General features: G+C 36.2%; 1 protein-coding gene and 1 pseudogene across 1 annotated transcript; one reads left to right on the top strand and one right to left on the bottom strand.

The window, feature by feature from the left end:
• Positions 1-17,850, top strand: part of LOC132049041 (protein SULFUR DEFICIENCY-INDUCED 1-like) — an 86,369-nt pseudogene that overhangs the window by 18,420 nt on the left and 50,099 nt on the right.
• On the bottom strand, positions 590-16,174 carry LOC132050581 (sterol 3-beta-glucosyltransferase UGT80A2-like). Its single transcript, XM_059441934.1, has 14 exons — positions 15,920-16,174; positions 8,685-8,872; positions 8,246-8,488; positions 7,315-7,426; positions 6,486-6,656; positions 5,225-5,288; positions 5,034-5,091; positions 4,693-4,870; positions 4,362-4,492; positions 3,751-3,853; positions 3,530-3,606; positions 2,192-2,239; positions 1,954-2,103; positions 590-1,057 (listed from the first exon to the last, which is right to left on the bottom strand). Exons 1-14 carry the CDS (start codon positions 16,068-16,070, stop codon positions 887-889), a joined length of 1,845 nt encoding a protein of 614 aa, XP_059297917.1. The 5' UTR covers positions 16,071-16,174; the 3' UTR covers positions 590-886.

The raw sequence follows: 17,850 nt of genomic DNA on the forward strand, positions 1-17,850 counted from the left end.
TTGACTACCCTCAATCTGAGATGAGCTCGAGTCTATTATATGTATCATCTTATATCCAATTCACTATGTTCAGGTTCCTTCAATCCTACAGAATTCCAACTAATATTAACATTGCTTATATAGTGTTCTGTTCTTGACACAAATTCCAACTAATATTATCATAGCTTATATGTGTTCTGTTCCTCATTGATTGTGAGAGATTTCAAGTCTACTTGTTGCCTTTTATCACTTTCAGTTAGTCACATTGACACCCTACAAACAGAAATGATGTAACAATCTTAGATACCTACGCCCATTCCTCTCTGCGTGCTTGCGCATTTTGTCAAAAGTGTTTTTTCAATTGGTATATATCCGTATTAACATCCATATTTCTACAACATTTATCTTGTCAATACATCACCAGATAAAATAACACATTCGTGCTAAATATATTGGAAGAATCAAAGCACAAAATCGGAAGGCGCAAGAGGTGCTAGTGCTTAAAATAGAGAGATGGAAACATGGCCTAAGTTTCTGCAAAATAGTTAAGAGTCATAGGAGGACTAGATCATGTCAGTACAAGGACGATAAAAACATGAAGGAGGATAAATTCTAGGAAAATTTGGAACTGTCATTACAACCTGGGTTCTTCTTTGATGAAATACAATTGGTATTTTTTGGGGGAAGCAATGTGCAAGTAAATTCATGGAAGAGTGATGATTACAACAATTACGCCTCAATCCCAAGCAAGTTGGGGTCGGCATAGACCGGCTCATAATTTCTTTCTGGCAGAAGATAACCGGTGGCAATACATATAAATAATAATACATAATTACAAGAATGGGATACACAATAGTTACTAGAGAAGAATGCACAAATACAGGAGTACATCTTTTACCACTCAGGTCTAGGAACAGCCAAAGCAGCTTCTTATTGAAAAGACACTTGATTCTTTAGGCAATGACTGCTCAGGCTCGAGTTTTTTGGGTGGTAGCTGCTTAAAGAAGGCTTTTACTGCTCCAGTGACCCCATCTTCATTCTCCATAGCTTTGGCTAGCTCTACCGACCGCTCCTTCACCTGTGCATCATCTCACTAGTTAATAATAAAAACATTTCGAGCTTGCTCGCGATTAGAACATCCAGAATAGTTCACAAATGAAATAAGAGGAGAAGTTTTCAGCCGAGATAGCACATTATAACCTCACCAAAAGTCAAAGTTTCTTGTTATCTTTGTTAAGTGTGGGACCATCTCACTAGTTCATATCAGAAACTTTTCGAGCTTTGCTCATTGGTTCAAACATCCGAAATAGTTCATGACTGAAATAAGAGGATAAGTCAAGCACATGGAAAACCTTTTTAATATAATAGGTCGCAGATGAGACTAGAACCCAGGACCTCTGTATGCTCTGTTACCATACTGTAGTGTATGTGACCATCTCATCTAAAAGCTGAAGCTATTAGAGAGATTACATTTTTATTTACTTAATTATGTCTCCAACAACTGTAGACTATTGTAAAGACTCGAGCAAACACTTGGCACATAACTTTATCGGATCACAGTATAAGGTATTAATAGCATTTTTGGTCCCTTAGTTATTGGAAAGTTCAAATTTTAGTCCATAGTCCTTACAATATCTGACTAAGCACATTTAACCTTCAATTGCTTAGAATGTGCAATTTTGATCCCTTTGCTTGTGAATAATCAAATCTCCTGAAGTATTAAATGTTTTACCATTTAATTACCCTAGTGTTATGTTAAAACTTGTATTGTTAATCCATACTTGAGGGGGGACATACTTCTAAAAATAGTCTAAATTTGACATATTTCGTCCATAAAGGGACCAAAAGCACACATTCAAATTAATTGAAGGTTAAATATGCTGATTCATATATCAGAACGACCAAAATCAGAATTTATCCATAACTAAGGGACCAAAAGTGCTATTATCCCTGCTAAAGATTCCCGTAAAATACCTGTGGATCAAGCATGAATTTGATTGCATCAACCAGCTTATCAAGTGTAAATTGATCAGCTGGTATGGGTGAAGGGCCTACACCTCTGGCATGCACCCTTTCGCCCCAAAATGGCTGGTCGCCAAAGAAAGGGACAATAGTTGTTGGACACTGTAATCGAATAAAGGTGATAAGTTACAAGCAAACCAAAAAGATATTAGCAGGAAAATGAACATACAACAGAAGTTTGAAATATTACCGCAGCTTTAAGACCAGCAGCAGTTGTTCCGGCACCCCCATGGTGCACCTGAAAGGAAAATTATCCGGGTAATTAAAGGTTTTCTAAAACTAGAGTTCCTGACTTTCACACTTATCTCTACAGCATTGACGTACAAGTCTCTAAGCAGACCAAAAATGCTGACTAGCACCAGAGCTAATGTAAGTTTTAACAATAACTGTGCCTTAATCTTAATTAGTTGGTATCACATATATAGGTCCTTTACTTCCATCACAAAATCAGTAGCTATTTCAATGAGAAAGATTCACCGTAATGGAGTTGGACGAATTTTTCAATTGAAGCACAGTAATTCATTGAAATAAGCAGATTGCATTATTATGAAGCAATAGAGATTTGAAATAGCCCATCGATCCAACCCCTCACTCCATAGTCCATAGCAGTTCATAGCTTAACAGCACAATAAAATATTAAGTCCCCAATTCACCCACCCAACCAAACTCATAGTGTTTTTAATTGGAATATGACCTGAAATTGCAACAAAATATCCTATCTGTCCCATTATCAATTGACAGAATTAAAAGAGAAAGGATGTGGCACAAAGATTATGATGAGAGCTAAATGCTTTATCACATTCTAAAAATGCAAAAAAGGCACTACTTATTTCTAGTCCAAACAATTGCTCTATCACATTAACATTACATATCTGGGCTGACCGGTGTTCTAGAATAATACACTCCAGTTGGAGGAGACATTGACAAGAGTCAGAGAAATCTTCAAACTTAGAAGCTTTAGAAATGGAAAAGCAAATCATATGCACACAGACCCTTTTTTTAATAATTCAGAAATCAATATTAAAGAAAGCATGGATGCACTGCCAAAGAAAGAGAAGTATAATCATATTAAGAAATACCACGGGGAATATTTCATCGATCTTAAATTGATATAAGAAAAGAAAGAAAAAAAAAAAAAAAAAAGAGCTCCTGATCTTATGAATAAGACTCTCAATTCTCTCAAATATTCCACCCCTTTCCTTTCCAAACAGTCCAGCGTATACACAAGCGAAAACTTATGATCCAGCCTCTTATGATTCTAGCCCAGGCAACTTGCGAAGTCCCGATTCAAAATCAGTCAGTCAGTCTCCAGCTTGCGTTCTGCGCAACAAACACCACGCTCCCCCCCCCCCCCCCCCAACAAAACCAACCAAAAAAAAAAAAAAAACCCCAAAACCTAATCTATGAACCTCTATTCCTATGTTTCCTTAACCCACCTTTATCTTATTATGAGTAGCTTAAAGAAAGAAAAAAGTAATGGACATCTTAAAGAATAGAGAAACAAAAAATCAAGGTATTAAAGACTCACCACTGCAGCACACTGTAAGAAAAGCCAATCATGGGGACAGTTATCGAGCAAATACACAAAATCTTTTGGTTCCGCCACTGGAGAGACAAAGAAAAGCAGGTAAATAAGCTGAGAATATACTCTCAAAGAGATGATCTACCAAAATAATCAAAACAAGTGCTATAGAAAAACAAACAGGTTAATCTCATAAGCAGAATAAAGTAAAACAGGAGAGAACTTACAGTCTCCAAGACCACCCCATCCTTTATTAATGATTCCCCTTTGCCCAGTGATTTCGAGTGCTTTAACAATTGTCTCAGTCATTTTCTGTGGATCTTGAACTGGCTGAGATTGAAGAAAAATAAGTTAAAAGTAGAAGATGGATCTTTAGCAAGAAAAAAGAAAGTCAGGATATCAAACAGTAATTTGATTTGTAGGACGAGATAAGCATGAATGATAGTTATAATTATTCGAATTGTATCTTAAAAATGCTTAGGACATAGTTTGTATAGCAGACCCTTTCCTGGCGAGCCTGCATTATTTTTTTTGTGTTTGACATGCACTTAATATGGAGAGAAGCGTCTGAAATGAAATAATAAATTGTTGTTGTAGTTCAAATTACACACATATAACCACTAACCACCGGAGTCCATCTGCAAGGGCACAACAAGACATCACCACAGCCCATTTTTCAAAAGCTTCCTCGACAGAACTAAAGAAGCGACGGATGTTTACATAAGGAGAGAATTTGCTTTCTTTGCTTTTCCTTTTTATTTTTGTTGGATCGAGGGGAGGGGAGAAGAGGAGAGATGGAGAAAAAATTATAACGAAAGCAAGGATTTAAGAAACTCACAAGACTACCAAACCCAATGTATATGGGCTTTGGACCAGCTTTAAGCCAGTTAACAAGTGACTCTGGAGGTTCATAACCCGTCGCAAGATCAAGGAAGCAAAATCCCACCACATCAATCTTAGGTCCCCAATCTGCAAAAGTCAGACAGTATAAAGCTAGAGTTACAACTCAATTAAAAGAATCAAGGCATCTCATAGGAGTAACTGTCTATGAAAAGGGATTTACCATACAGTATTTGGACTATGAACTATTAGACCTTCTGAACTAAGTTAAAGTTGAAAAGAGAAAGGACTTGTATATCAGATTAACAGAAAATCTGAAGAATGAATACCTTTTGGCTTAGGAACAAGGTGAGGACTCCAAATATATGCATGTGGGATATCCAACTCAGAGCCTTGGGAACCACTTAAGTATGTGACTGGTCGTAGTTTCAGTTTTTTCTTCCTAACATCATTTATTAAGTCGCGTATTCCTAGCCAAATCAAGGAGTCAACAATCTGATATGATAGCTGCAAAGTTCATAAAAGAGCAAACGGTGAACAGAAACCAACCATTTTCTTTCAAGTGGGAAGGATGAGAATGGGAGTTAGAAAAAGAGCACAGCATAGCTTTGCAACATCAAATAAAAAGTAAACACAAGATACAAAAGGCAGATGGTAAAATCCCACTAACCCTATATCCAGCTGGTTGCTTAACACGGGACAAAGGATGAGGAAATTCTGTAGTTGGCCTGTACAAAAGATAAAATGATACTTAGTGATAAGTAAAGGCCCAGATCTAGCTTGTCTTAGGGATATCTCAATTGAAGTGAATAAAATGAAACTAAATAGCTTCTGAAGCCTATATTACCCAAGCAGACTTACGTCCATGGCATTGTGAAAAATATATGAATTGGGATTTTCAATGCTTCTGCAACATGTGCATGCCCTGCAATGGGATTCAATGTTAGTAGGACGTACTACTCTTTCATCACATGAACATCTATATACATCCGAAATGTTTAATTAGCAAAACAGCTTTGACATGGAGCCCCCAACGGGTTGAAATGGTCTTTTATGAACCAATAAACTAAGCCAAGCACGCACAATATTGGAACATGTTATATTGTTGCCTCATATGTCAAACCCAATGGCCACAAACGTGAATATCAACTAAAAATTCAATTTTATTAGCTGTAACCCACACACAACCACCTTTCAGATCCAACTCCATGCCTTTAACCGTAATGATTAGAACTTGAAGGTCAATCATGTGTATTTACCACTCCGTAATAATGCTTCTAACCCAACGAACAATATTTAACTACTATTCATCATTCATAAAAAATACTCCTAATCAAGATGATATTTTCACAGATCTGAAATAGTGGTAGATGTGCACATAAAACACATCTTCCAAGTTTAACGTGAAATAAACACCTCGACTACACACTTGTGAGTCACAACATTACTAATTGAACACATTTGCTGGATTAATATGTCACTACTACTTTCATATGTTAAAGCGCCGAGTTCATGAACACCAATCCAACATAAGCACTTTAACAAAATCTCCAATATAGCAGTAACTTTTTTTCATTATATGCAAATAACTATTCGAATCAATAACATTATCCGAGACAGTTTCTTTTCAGTGATTACAGTCTCTCTGATTGCCAAATGTAGTATGAGTGGATCTGTTCTCCACTAACTTGACGAAGCAAAATTTGAGAATATTTTAAACTTTTTTACCGCATGCTGCAAAAGACACACCACAAGCTTGACACACAGGTGGAGCGTTTTCCCTACTATATGGGGTAATATAATTTACTCTGTCCAAGCATTACTCACTTATAGTTGCCCTTTCCAATAACATAAGGAGCTTAGTATGTGTTTTTTGAGTCAGTACCTGAAATATTTATTCAAACTGCTGGAGTAAAATCTTTCCATTCTTTCTTATTACCTATAAAACTATTGGTTCAGCCTCTTAAAAAAACTTGATGCAAATCACTTGAAAAAATATCAGCATAGAGGAGAGTTTGACTATGACAATAATAGGAAAGAAAGGTGCAACCGTGCAAGCCAGTATATAAACAAGGAAATGAATTAAATAGTACAGAAGATGTAGAAAAACAATTAGTCTCACCATATGCTGGGGGATTAGCAATAATTGCATCTGCTTTGAAGGGAACTCCTGTATCCATATCAGGTTCTTTGCAGGCTGGGAGTAGAGAGTATATAATATCCTTCAACTGATTTCTCTGAGTAGGGATTTCTGAAGGTCCGGAAGGTAAGAATCCTTTGTTTTTTACCATGTCTGTGGATGCAAGAAAAAGAAAATTGACATCATGTGGTAGAACCTATACATTTAATTACTTACGCATGGCGGATGCCTACACCAGATAGACCAGCACAAATGCAAGTATTAAATTTATCATGCAAATAATATGTAGGAAAAAGATACATCATATACTAATCCTTAAATTCCTTTCCAAGTGAAATCACAAAAAGAAAATTTGCAGGCACAGCAAAGCTAGGGGCAATGATGCAGTGGTTTAGTGCAGTGTGAATAAAGTGAAAACTCCCACAGACCACAGCTGTGATGAGTTTTAAGAAAAAGATGAAGTGCATCTAAGCAATGTAATAAGATCCTTATATGAACTAGAAAAGTTAATAAGAAGTTGAAGTGCATGCTTATCATTAAATTCTCTGTCGTGGTTATTTAATGTCAAGGTTCTCCATAAGCATGTAAACCAAGAAAAAGCTGGTTCTCCACCATTGCTTTCAGGCTGAGCACAGTGGCAAAAGATTATGATGAATAAGCTACTCAATATCACGATGCAGTTTAAAATATATTTAAAATAGGAAACATCCATTGGCAAATGAACAGCAATAGCACAAAGGACAAGCAAGACAGGAGACCCAAAATAGATTGCCAGATAAGTTACAAAACAAACAGGAACTTAGGAACATACATCCAGCCAATATTTTTGGATCACCCCCAAGGGGATAGAATTCCAGTCCAGCAGTCAAGACAAACTCTTTGAAATTTGCATGGGTCGCCAACCTCACTCGATGGCCAAAATCCTGCATCAACAGTTCTGTCAAGAAACTAACATAGACCACATGATACTCTTTCCACTATGACAAGGACTGACAAATCACTACAAGTTCTTTTTTCACGAGAAGTTATCAAATCCAATTTCTACAACAAAATTCGGGTCAGACAACGAGCAGAAATGAAACAAGATCTGGACAGGGTTGAGAGGGTACAGGATGTTGACTATCAAGATCTCATTCAGAAGGCTGGATCTTTATAAATAACTAGTGTTAAAGAAATGGACCTTGGGCCTAACTCAACCTCAAAAACTAGCTCATGAGGGGAGGACTGCCCAAGTCCATATAAGGAGTGCAAACATCCATCCCACAACTGATGTGGGAGAATCAACACTCCCTCGCACGCCCAGTCCTAGTTAACTAGAGCATGGACAATATAATTTGGGGGCCCAACATTGGTGAACAAAGAATTGGGGATGGGCCTGGCTCTGATACCATGTTAAAGAAATGGACCTTGGGCCTAATTCGACCCCAAAAGCTAGCTCATGAGGGGAGGATTGCCCAAGTCCATATAGGGAGTCTAAATACCCATCCCACGACTGATGTGGGAGAATCAATTACTAGCATTGCAGCCAAAAGAAAAAGATGGAAACCAGAAAAAGAAATGTGGCATGTTCAATTTCCATTCTAGAATTTAATACATAGAGAAATAGACACACCTATCAGAAAGATCTGCAAATCCATTATCACCAAATTGAGATGCAAAGAGCACATACATACGTATCTACAACCTAGGGACACCCTTAACTTGTGCATATACAATATGTTTGCCAAATGATGTCCAAGTACCTGCAGACGCTTGCCAATTGCAGTAAAGGGCTGCACGTCACCGCGTGTTCCTACAATAAGCATTACAATCTGCATAGGTGGAAAATATTGAAGTTCTGTTGCATCAAGAGATTCATCCTCAACTGCAGTATGTACACTTTCAGATCCAGTTCCAAGCACTCTGGTGGTTTCAACATCACCCGGAATATCAAATTCCACAGTACCATCATCTTTGACAGTAGCTATTCTCTTCAACAATTTGAGCTGCAGCACTTTAAATGGTTAACACGCATCTCACACAAGTAACTGAAACTTTTATCCATCCTTTTTATAAGATGCACAAAAAAGGTATGTTACAAAATCAAGTAAATTTATCGGCAAACTACAGAGGATAGACAACCAAATAATATAATGATGCCATAAACTTGATGTGATGTGATGAAATCATTTTGCATTATACCTTCTGTTGTTCGGAAACTTTATTATCAAAAATTTTTGCTGCCTCTTGAGCAAACCCGCTACTATGTGTCGGTGTCTCAGTTCTTGATCTTCCCAACTTAAGATGTTCTGAAGGTGATTGTGGCTTCTCAGCACTAAAAATCTCTTGAGGCAACGTATTTACTCTGGTAAGTTCCATCCGAGGGGTCCCTAGCATATTAAATTGCAAGCTTGCAGTCAGCTTCAGATGGCCCGTTTCAAAAAGCTTCGGAAGTCACAGTACTCAACTGCATTTCCAGTTTGCACAACTAATAAACAATCATTTTCTAATGGTTATGCATAATATAGAACTAGAATTTGGCATTGCAATAGTTGGTGAGACCTGTCTGAAGAAATTCCATCCCTTTTTTCGGATCAAGGACATGCTTTTCTTTTTTCAAAATTTAAAAGAAAAAAGGCAGGTCGTTGCAAAGTAAAAATCCTCTCTTCTCATTGACTGTCTTACGTTGAAAGAACAAGATTAGGCAAGAAAAAGCTTACCCCTATAAGTGTTCATCTACTTTGTCTACAAGAAGGGAGAACAAAAGAATTTTTGACAGATATAAGCAACACAAACCTTTGAATTGAGCCACAAGAGTTTAAGAGCTAAGCATTAAAAATTACATGGAGGCTCCTACATGATTACAAGAATAAAGATAGGAATTAGTATGCCCTGTCCTATTTTATGTGATCTTCTTTCCTTTCTAGTTTGTCCAAAATATAGCCAAGCATTAAAAATGACATGGAGGCTCCTACATGATTACAAGAATAATGATCCGAATTAGTATGCCCTGTCCTATTTTATGTGATCTTCTTTCCTTTTTAGTTTGTCCAAAATATATTTGAAAACTTTTTTTTATCTTGATATGACCATTTTGCTTTTACTAGCATGACTTTTTGGAACACCACTCAATATAAAAGCTGATTTTTTTTATTAGACGACAATGATAAAGGAGCATGTAGAACTCTTACCATCTCTCTTTAAATTGTTGTCTTGCTAGTATGGCTATTATTGGTTTCTTTTTATGTATCAAAAGACTTTTTTTGTTTCTCTTTTTAAATTCCTGTCTACCAGACCCCATTTGTGGGATTACACTAGGTATGTTGTTGTTTTGAATTCCTATCTAGTCAAAAACATTCATATAAAATGAGACAAAGAAAGTAATATGTATTAAAGTTCAGATCGAAGGCAAACATCCACCACTGAACCTCAATCATGAAGATAAAAATTTGAACTTGCAAAGACAGGCTAGCCAGCAGAAAATATAGATAACTTCTAGTGCTATTTATTTTTACTTCCTCTATCCCAATTTATGTGATACACTTTCATTTTTGGTCTGTCCCAAAAACAAAAAAAAAATACATTTCTATATTTAGAAATATGTTAACTTAAAACTTCCTATTTTATCCTTAATGAAATGATTTACAGCCACACAAATATATATGACTTGTTTTAGACTACAAGTCTCAAAAGTCTTCCTTTCTTTCTTAAACTTTGTGCCTAGTCACTATAAAAATAAATTGGACGGATTTTTTATAACCGTGGTGTCCAGGCCAGCTTGCCCGCATCTCGACTAATTCCACGGGATACCTGTCAGGCTGCCACCTCCCAGAGGTACTAGGTAACTCTGTCCACCAAGGCTAGAACAGATAGAAAGATATCACCTAGTGTTTTGTCTCTAATAGGAAATGAACCTCACACCTCATAGTGCTCAACCCACTTCATTAACCACTAGGCCACACCCTTGGATACAAGTGCTATCTATTTTTATATTACATAATATCAAACTGGGATAAGCTTAAATGGAGCAACATGCGCAGTACAGATAGATTCGGTCCATTCGTATACCGACCCTAACTTGTTTGAAATTGAGGCATAGTTATCTATTTGCCCGCTTGTTTAAATATTTGGCTACCAAAATGCTACAAAATAGCTTCCACAATGCCAGTCGTAAAAATACTAGTAGTATCGATATCAGACTGGGATAAGCTTAAATGAAGCAACATGGACAGTGCGGATCCGAAATTGATATACCCAATCCTATTTGCTCGAACTTGAGGCATAGTTGTTTTTTGTTTGCTTGTTTAAAGATTTGGCTACTAAAATGCTACAATATAGCTTCCATAATGACAGTCGTAAAATATACTAGTAGTACTAATATCAGACTGGGGGGTAAGCTTAAATGGAGCAACATGAACAGTACGAATCCATTCGGATCCATTTATATAGCCGACCCTAACTTGTTAGAAATTGAGGCATAATTGTTATTTGTTTGCTTGTTTGAAGATTTGGCTATTAAAATGCTACAAATAGCTTCCACAATGACAGTCGTAAACTATCCTAATAGTATTAATACCAGACTGGGATAAAAGCTTAAATGGAGCAACATGGACAGTACGAATCCATTCATATAGTCGACCCTAACTTGCTTGAAATTGAGGCATAGATGTTGTTTGTTATTTGCTTGTTTAAAGATTCGCCTATTAAAATGCTACAAAATAGCTTCCACAATGACAGTCATAAAATATACTAGTAGTAGTTCTTTTTTTTTTTTTTTTTTTGGGGGGGGGGGGGGGGGGGGGGGTGGGGGATCAAGAATATAGGAGTAGTAATGTTAATATCAGACTGTGATAAGCTTAAATGGAGCAACATGGAGACCGTAACGTGCTCGAAATTGAGGCATAAATGTTGTCGGTTTGCTTGCTTGTTAAAAGATTTGGCTGCTAAAATGCTACAAAATAGTTTCCACAATGGAATTCATAAAATATACTAGTATTATTATCAGAGTGGGGCAAGGTTAAATAAAGCAACATGGACAGTACATATCCATTCATATAGCCGAATCCATTCATATAGCCGACCCTGCATAATTGTTATTTGTTTGCTAGTTTAAAGATTTGGCTACTATAATGCAACTAGTAGTATTAATTTCTAATTATGGACAATTTTTAATTTTATTTTACATAATATCAAACTGGGATAAGCTTAAATGGAGCAACATGGACAGTACGGATCCGTTCGGATCTATTCATATAGTCACCCCTAACTTGCTCGAAATTGAGGCATACTTGTTATATGTTTGCTTGCTTGTTTAATGATCAACTACTAAAATGCTACTCCATCTGTTCCAATTTATGTGGCACATTTTCCTTTTTTAGTCTATCCCGAAAAGAATGTCATATTTCTGTAATTAGAGACAACTTAACTTTAACATTTCCCCTTTTACCACTAATGCAATGATTTATAGCCACACAAACAAGATTTGTTTTAGACCACAAATTTCAAAAGTCTTCCTTTCTTTCTTACACTTTTGTGCCACATAAATTGACACTGAGGGGGTAAAATATACTAGTAGTATTAATATCAGAGTGACATAAGCTTAAATGGAGCAACATGAACAGTACAAATCTATTCATATAGCCGATCCTAACTTGCTCGAAATTGAGACATACTAATTGTTACTCCCTCCGTCCCAATTTAAGGGTCTTAGTTTGACTTGGCACAGGGTTTAAGAAACAAAATAAGACTTTTGAATCTTGTGATCTTGAATTAAAGAAGCGTGTAGTCTTTTAAATGTTGTGGTTCTAAACTAGCCAAAACTTACTAAATATAGAATAAGATGTAGAAATGTAGATAAAGGATAGGCTAAGCTCAGTTGTACATGATGCTGTTTTAGTTGTGCCAAATTAAGTTGAAGCAAGTCGGTTAGCGAGCCGCACAAATAAGTGAATTAGGAGTTAGTTAGATTAGATATTTTTATAGATACAGCTGTAACTTTCAGATTAGTCAATTGAATCAGTTGAGATATTTCTCCAATTCTCTCTCTTCTCTCTAACCGACATTTCTCTCTTCTCTCCATTGATGAACATTCATTGAAGTTTCTTAAGGTTCCATGGCAGAACTCGAGCTAGTGTTAACATGGTATCAGAGCTGAGTTCACAATGATCCACAAGAAGCTACTAAGTAAGGTTGATTCCTCTTTAAATCTCTCTTTTCTTCACATTTCTGATTGTGCGAAACTTTGTGTGCAATCGATTTTTCCTGTTCATTGTTCGATTGCAATTTCCTTCTCGATTTCAATTAGATTGAAGTTGAATCGTTGATTAATTCATTTGTGCTAACTGAAATGGCATCAGAAACTCCCATTAATGTAGTTAACTCGAACGCAAGTGGTTCTACATCTGTAAACAGTCAAGTACTTGATTGTATTGATCCACTATATGTTCATCCATCTGATACACCTGGAGTTACACTTGTTCCCCAATTGCTAATAGGATTTGAGAATTACTCCGAATGGAGCAGATCTATGAAGTTGTCATTACTTGTGAAAAACAAAATAGGTTTTATTGATGGCAGTTGTAAAAAGGAAGATTATGAAAATGATGCTTTTCGAACACATCAGTGGGATAGATGCAATGCTATAGTTCAACAATGGATTATGAACTCAGTAGCACATGAATTGAGGAAAGGAATTGTTTACTCCTCAAGTGCTCAGAGGATCTGGAATGTTCCAAAAGATAGGTTTGACAAAGTCAATGCTAGTAAGGTGTATCATTTGAACAGAGAAGTTAGTAGTTTATCACAAGGAACATCTAGTGTGGCAGTTTATTTCACTAGACTGTGTGATTTGTGGGCTGAGTTTGAGTCGGTTATACCATTCCCAGGGTGTGATTGTCCTAAGTCTAGGGCATTTGTTGAGTTCCTACACCAGCAGAAATTAATGAAGTTCCTGATGGGTCTAAATGATACATATGCTCATCAGAGGAGTCACATTCTAATGATGGATCCAGTTCCAATTCTGGACCAAACTTACTCCATGCTCATTCAAGAGGAGAGTCAAAGGATTCATAAAGCATCTAGCTCACATTCAGGGGGTACTAGCGCAAGCACCATTAGAGAATGATAGTAGTGGTCCAATAACTGCAAATGCATCTCACACAAAAGGAAAGAGGTTTACAAATGCACACCTAGTTTGTGACTATTGTAAGATGAAGGGACACACAAGGGATAGTTGTTACAAACTGGTAGGATATTCATCTCATTTCAAGTTCAACAATAGGAAGAAGAGTTCATATGACAATACTGCTACCATGGCTCACAATGCCCACATGAACTCAGGAGGTGTTGTTGCTATGGCTCATAATGCTAACATGAACTTAGGTGTAGACATCCAGAACACAGGTGGTACTACTGCTCCTGCTCTTGCTCCTGTCTTTACTAATGAGAAATATGAACAGATTGTGAGGATGTTAAAAATGATGAGCAAAGGAAAAGGTAAAGCAGACCCCTCAGATCAGTCAGAAGTGGCAAACATGGCAGGTAAGTCCGTTCTTGAACAAATCTATTGGATAATTGACACAGGGGCTTCTAATCATATCACTGCTTCCTTAACCCTTTAATCATCTCCTATTCCTGCTTCTGATGTCAAGTAATAGTGGAGAATATATGCAGGCCTTTTGTGACTCAGACTAGGCAGCCTGCCCAATGTCAAGGAAGTCTGTCACTGGATATTGTATTAAGCTGGGATCATCTCTAATTTCCTGGAAAGCTAAGAAACAAAGCACCATATCTCGAAGCTCAGCTGAAGCTGAGTATAGAAGCATGGCACAAACTGTAGCTGAATTAGTGTGGTTGACTGGGCTGTTGAAAGAAATACAGGTGCATTTGACACTGCCTGTTGATCTGTTTTGTGACAACAAGGCAGCATTACAAATTGCATCCAATCCCATGTATCATGAGAGAACTAAGCACATCGAAATTGATTGTCACTTCATAAGGGGAAAGAATACAAGAAGGTCTCATCAAGACAAGTCATATCTCAACACAGAACCAGCCAGCAGATTTATTCACTAAAGCATTAAGTCATCAGCAGCAGCATGATTACCTACTTGGCAAGTAAGGAATGAAAAACATATTTCATTCTCAACTTGAGGGGGAGTTTAGAAATGTAGATAGAGGATAGGCTAAGCTCAGTTGTACATAATGCTGTTTGATTTGTAGCAAATTAAGTTGAAGCAAGTCGGTTAGTGAGTTGTACAAATAAGTGAATTAGGAGTTAGTTAGATTAGATATTTTTATATATACCGCTGTAACTTTCATATTAGTCAATTGAATCAGTTGAGATATTTCTCCAATTCTCTCTCTTCTCTCTAACCGACATTTGTCTCTTCTCTCCATTGATGAACCTTCATTGAAGCTTCTTCAGGTTCCATGGCAGAACTTGAGCTTGTTTTAACATAAGACACTCTTTTTGGGACTTAAATTGGGACGGGGGAGTATTTGTTTAAGTTTTTGGCTATTAAAATGCTACTTCCTCTGTCGCAATTTAAGTGTCTTAGTTTGACTGGGCATGAAGTTTTAAAAAACATGGGAGACTTTTGAATCTTGTGATCTTAAATTAAAGATGTGTGCAGTCCTTATATGTTGTGGTCTTAAACTTATCATGTATAATTTTAGAATTGGAAAAGTTATGAGACACTCTTTTTGGGACACACCACAAAGGAAGAAGTACGACACTTGATTTGGGGACGTAGCAAATACAAAATAGCTTCCACAATGACAGTCATAATATATATAATACGTAATACTCCCTCCGTTCACTTTACTCGTTTATTATTCTAAAAATAGATTTTCGCTTTTACTTGTCACTTTTAGTATATCAAGACAAGACAATTTCATTTTACCCATAGTATTAATTACTCACTTCAAATCATTTTCCAAATCCAATAAAAATATGCACTAATTAATATGGGTAAATTGGTAAATTATGCACTTCATTCATTTATTATTTCTCAAGGGGCGTGCAAAATCAAAAGTGGACAAGTAAAAGTGAAAGGATAGTAGGAGCCTGTTTGGATGGGCTTAAAAAAAAACAGCTTATAAGAGTCGGTGCTTTTGATTTTATAAGTCAGGCGATCGACTTTAGATAAGGCGAAGATGATCCAAACGCGTGTGTGTACAATTAATTTTTACAGAGAGAGGAAAGAGAGGGGGTTGGGGGACTTATTTTAAGACAAAGTGATTTTTTTTAAAATACACTGCTGGAATTCAACGGAGGACAACACTCAAAAAAGCTGAAAACAGCTTATAGGCAACTTATAAGCCAATCCAAACAGGCTCTAGTTTAATTTCCAATTATGTAGTACTATTTGTAGGTGTGACAGAATCCTGAAATAACAAGAGAGTCAGTTTCAGATAGACAATTAGACAAAACAAACCTGAAGAGTCAGTAACGCCATTGTTAACTGAACCACCAATTACTTCTCTATTTTCCTTCTCAACAGTCACGGATTCTTCACCGGACCTAGAAGAAGAAGAAGAGGAGGAGGAGGAGGTCAGGCGATCGACTTTCCTTGACGGTTCAGCCATCGGTGGATCCACCACCTCAGGCGAATTTTGCTTCTGATGATCCAGCTTATTCTCACGGCTGTAGTTTTATTTTGTGTGTGTGGAATTTGAATAATTTGATGAAATGAAGGGGTTTTACAGAGAGAGGAAGAGAGGGGGTGGGGGGACACGTTAGTGAAATTGTGCTGGAATTTTACTCGTAAAACAAAACATTAAATTTTTTTTAAAAAAATACACTGCTGGAATTCAACGGAGGACAACGAAGCGCAAAGGTAGGGATTTTTGTAACTGAAAAAAGATAAATACAGTCAAACTTTTCTACACCAGCATCCTTGAATCTCAAAATTTTGACTGTTATAGAGAATGGTTGGACACATAATAAAATTTAATTTTCATTTAAATAATAGCATTGACATTTAAATAATATTTTACTGTTATAGGCAAAAAAGATGCAAAAAATCTAATTTTTATTTTTAATTGTCAAATTCTAAATTTAATCGCACTTTGTATGACAATGGAAAATCGTTTATGATGAAAATATATAAATTCATATGATATTTTTTTGTCATAAATAGTGTATTAAATGATCAAATATTTGGTCAAAAATCTCTACACTTATTATTGGTAATCATAAATATTCTATTTTTATAAAGATGGATAATTATTATATTATCAAAAAAAGAAGATAGCTATTATATGGGGGTAATTTTACAAATAGCGTACTGTTATAAAGTTGGATGTTGTTGTTATAGGTGAAATGCTGTTATAGAGATGTAAGATATAACATAAAAAATCGGTTTCGAAAAAACTTGGTTGTTATAGAGAAGTGTTGGTAAATGCGAGTGCCGTTATAAAGAGGTTTGACTGTATTTATATTTTTTCTTGTGTCACTTACCAGAGTGTTTAATAGACACGAGTGCCAAAATAATGTTTAAGTAGTCCATGAGCCCGTTTGGATTGGCTTATAGAAGAAGAGAAGAAAAGAAGAAGAAGAAGAAAAGTAGATTAAAAGTGACCGGCGGGTATTTGTAGCGGAAAAATGGCCGGAACGTGTCAGGTAGTTGCTTATAAAATTTGAAAAAGAGAGAGAGAGAAAGAGGAGAACCAATAAGTTGGGGGTAGTCAAGTTTTATTTTTTGCATCTCCGTATATTCAAACCTCATCGGAAGTATGGCTAGGATAATCACAATCACGAAATAAAAGTAGTAAAGCTTTAGATAAACTATAGTTAAATGGGGTCCAATTATTTTTTTATCAAAAAAAGAAGATAGCTATTATTGGGGTTTTTAAGCACAAAATGATGTTTTAAGGTGAAATCGGAAGTAAGATATAACATAAAAAATCGGTTCAAAAAACTTGGATTTGTTATAAAAATACGGCTTATTTGGTTGTAAAAGTCACTTAGCCAATCAGACACGGTGCTCCATAACTTGTATTTAGATTCTATTATAGTTTAATTTGTTAATTAGTTTGTATTTTTATTTGGAGTCATCATTTTAATCACCAAAATAATAACTCGTACATATATGATGCATGCCTTGAGTTCGCGTACAGATTTTATTACTTTTAGAGTAATTAAAGAGTGTTTCAAGTCAAACAAAGAAGCCAGAGATATTGCGTTAGAGATTAGTTATCCAAATTCCAAAATGTTGTTTTTAGAGCAAATTTGAAGCCTAAATTAGCTAGGAGATTAAGAGAGCTGAACCTCTATCCCTAGCTTTAATCTGCAGCTGATGATCGATTAGTTAGTTTTGTTGGTTTGTTTATGTACTTAAAATGGGGACTATGTCCAAGTTTTCAG

Source organism: Lycium ferocissimum, chromosome 3, assembly GCF_029784015.1.
Source record: "Lycium ferocissimum isolate CSIRO_LF1 chromosome 3, AGI_CSIRO_Lferr_CH_V1, whole genome shotgun sequence".
NCBI lineage: Eukaryota > Viridiplantae > Streptophyta > Magnoliopsida > Solanales > Solanaceae > Lycium > Lycium ferocissimum.

Coding starts and splice junctions, on each gene's coding strand:
- LOC132050581 (XM_059441934.1), bottom strand. CDS start 16,070: ATGGCTGAACCGTCAAGGAAAGTCGATCGCCTGACCTCCTCCTCCTCC. Junction 8,873..15,919: donor TGGCGTTACTGACTCTTCAG/GTTTGTTTTGTC, acceptor TTAATATGCTAG/GGACCCCTCGGATGGAACTT. Junction 4,493..4,692: donor CCTTGTTCCTAAGCCAAAAG/GTATTCATTCTT, acceptor TGACTTTTGCAG/ATTGGGGACCTAAGATTGAT.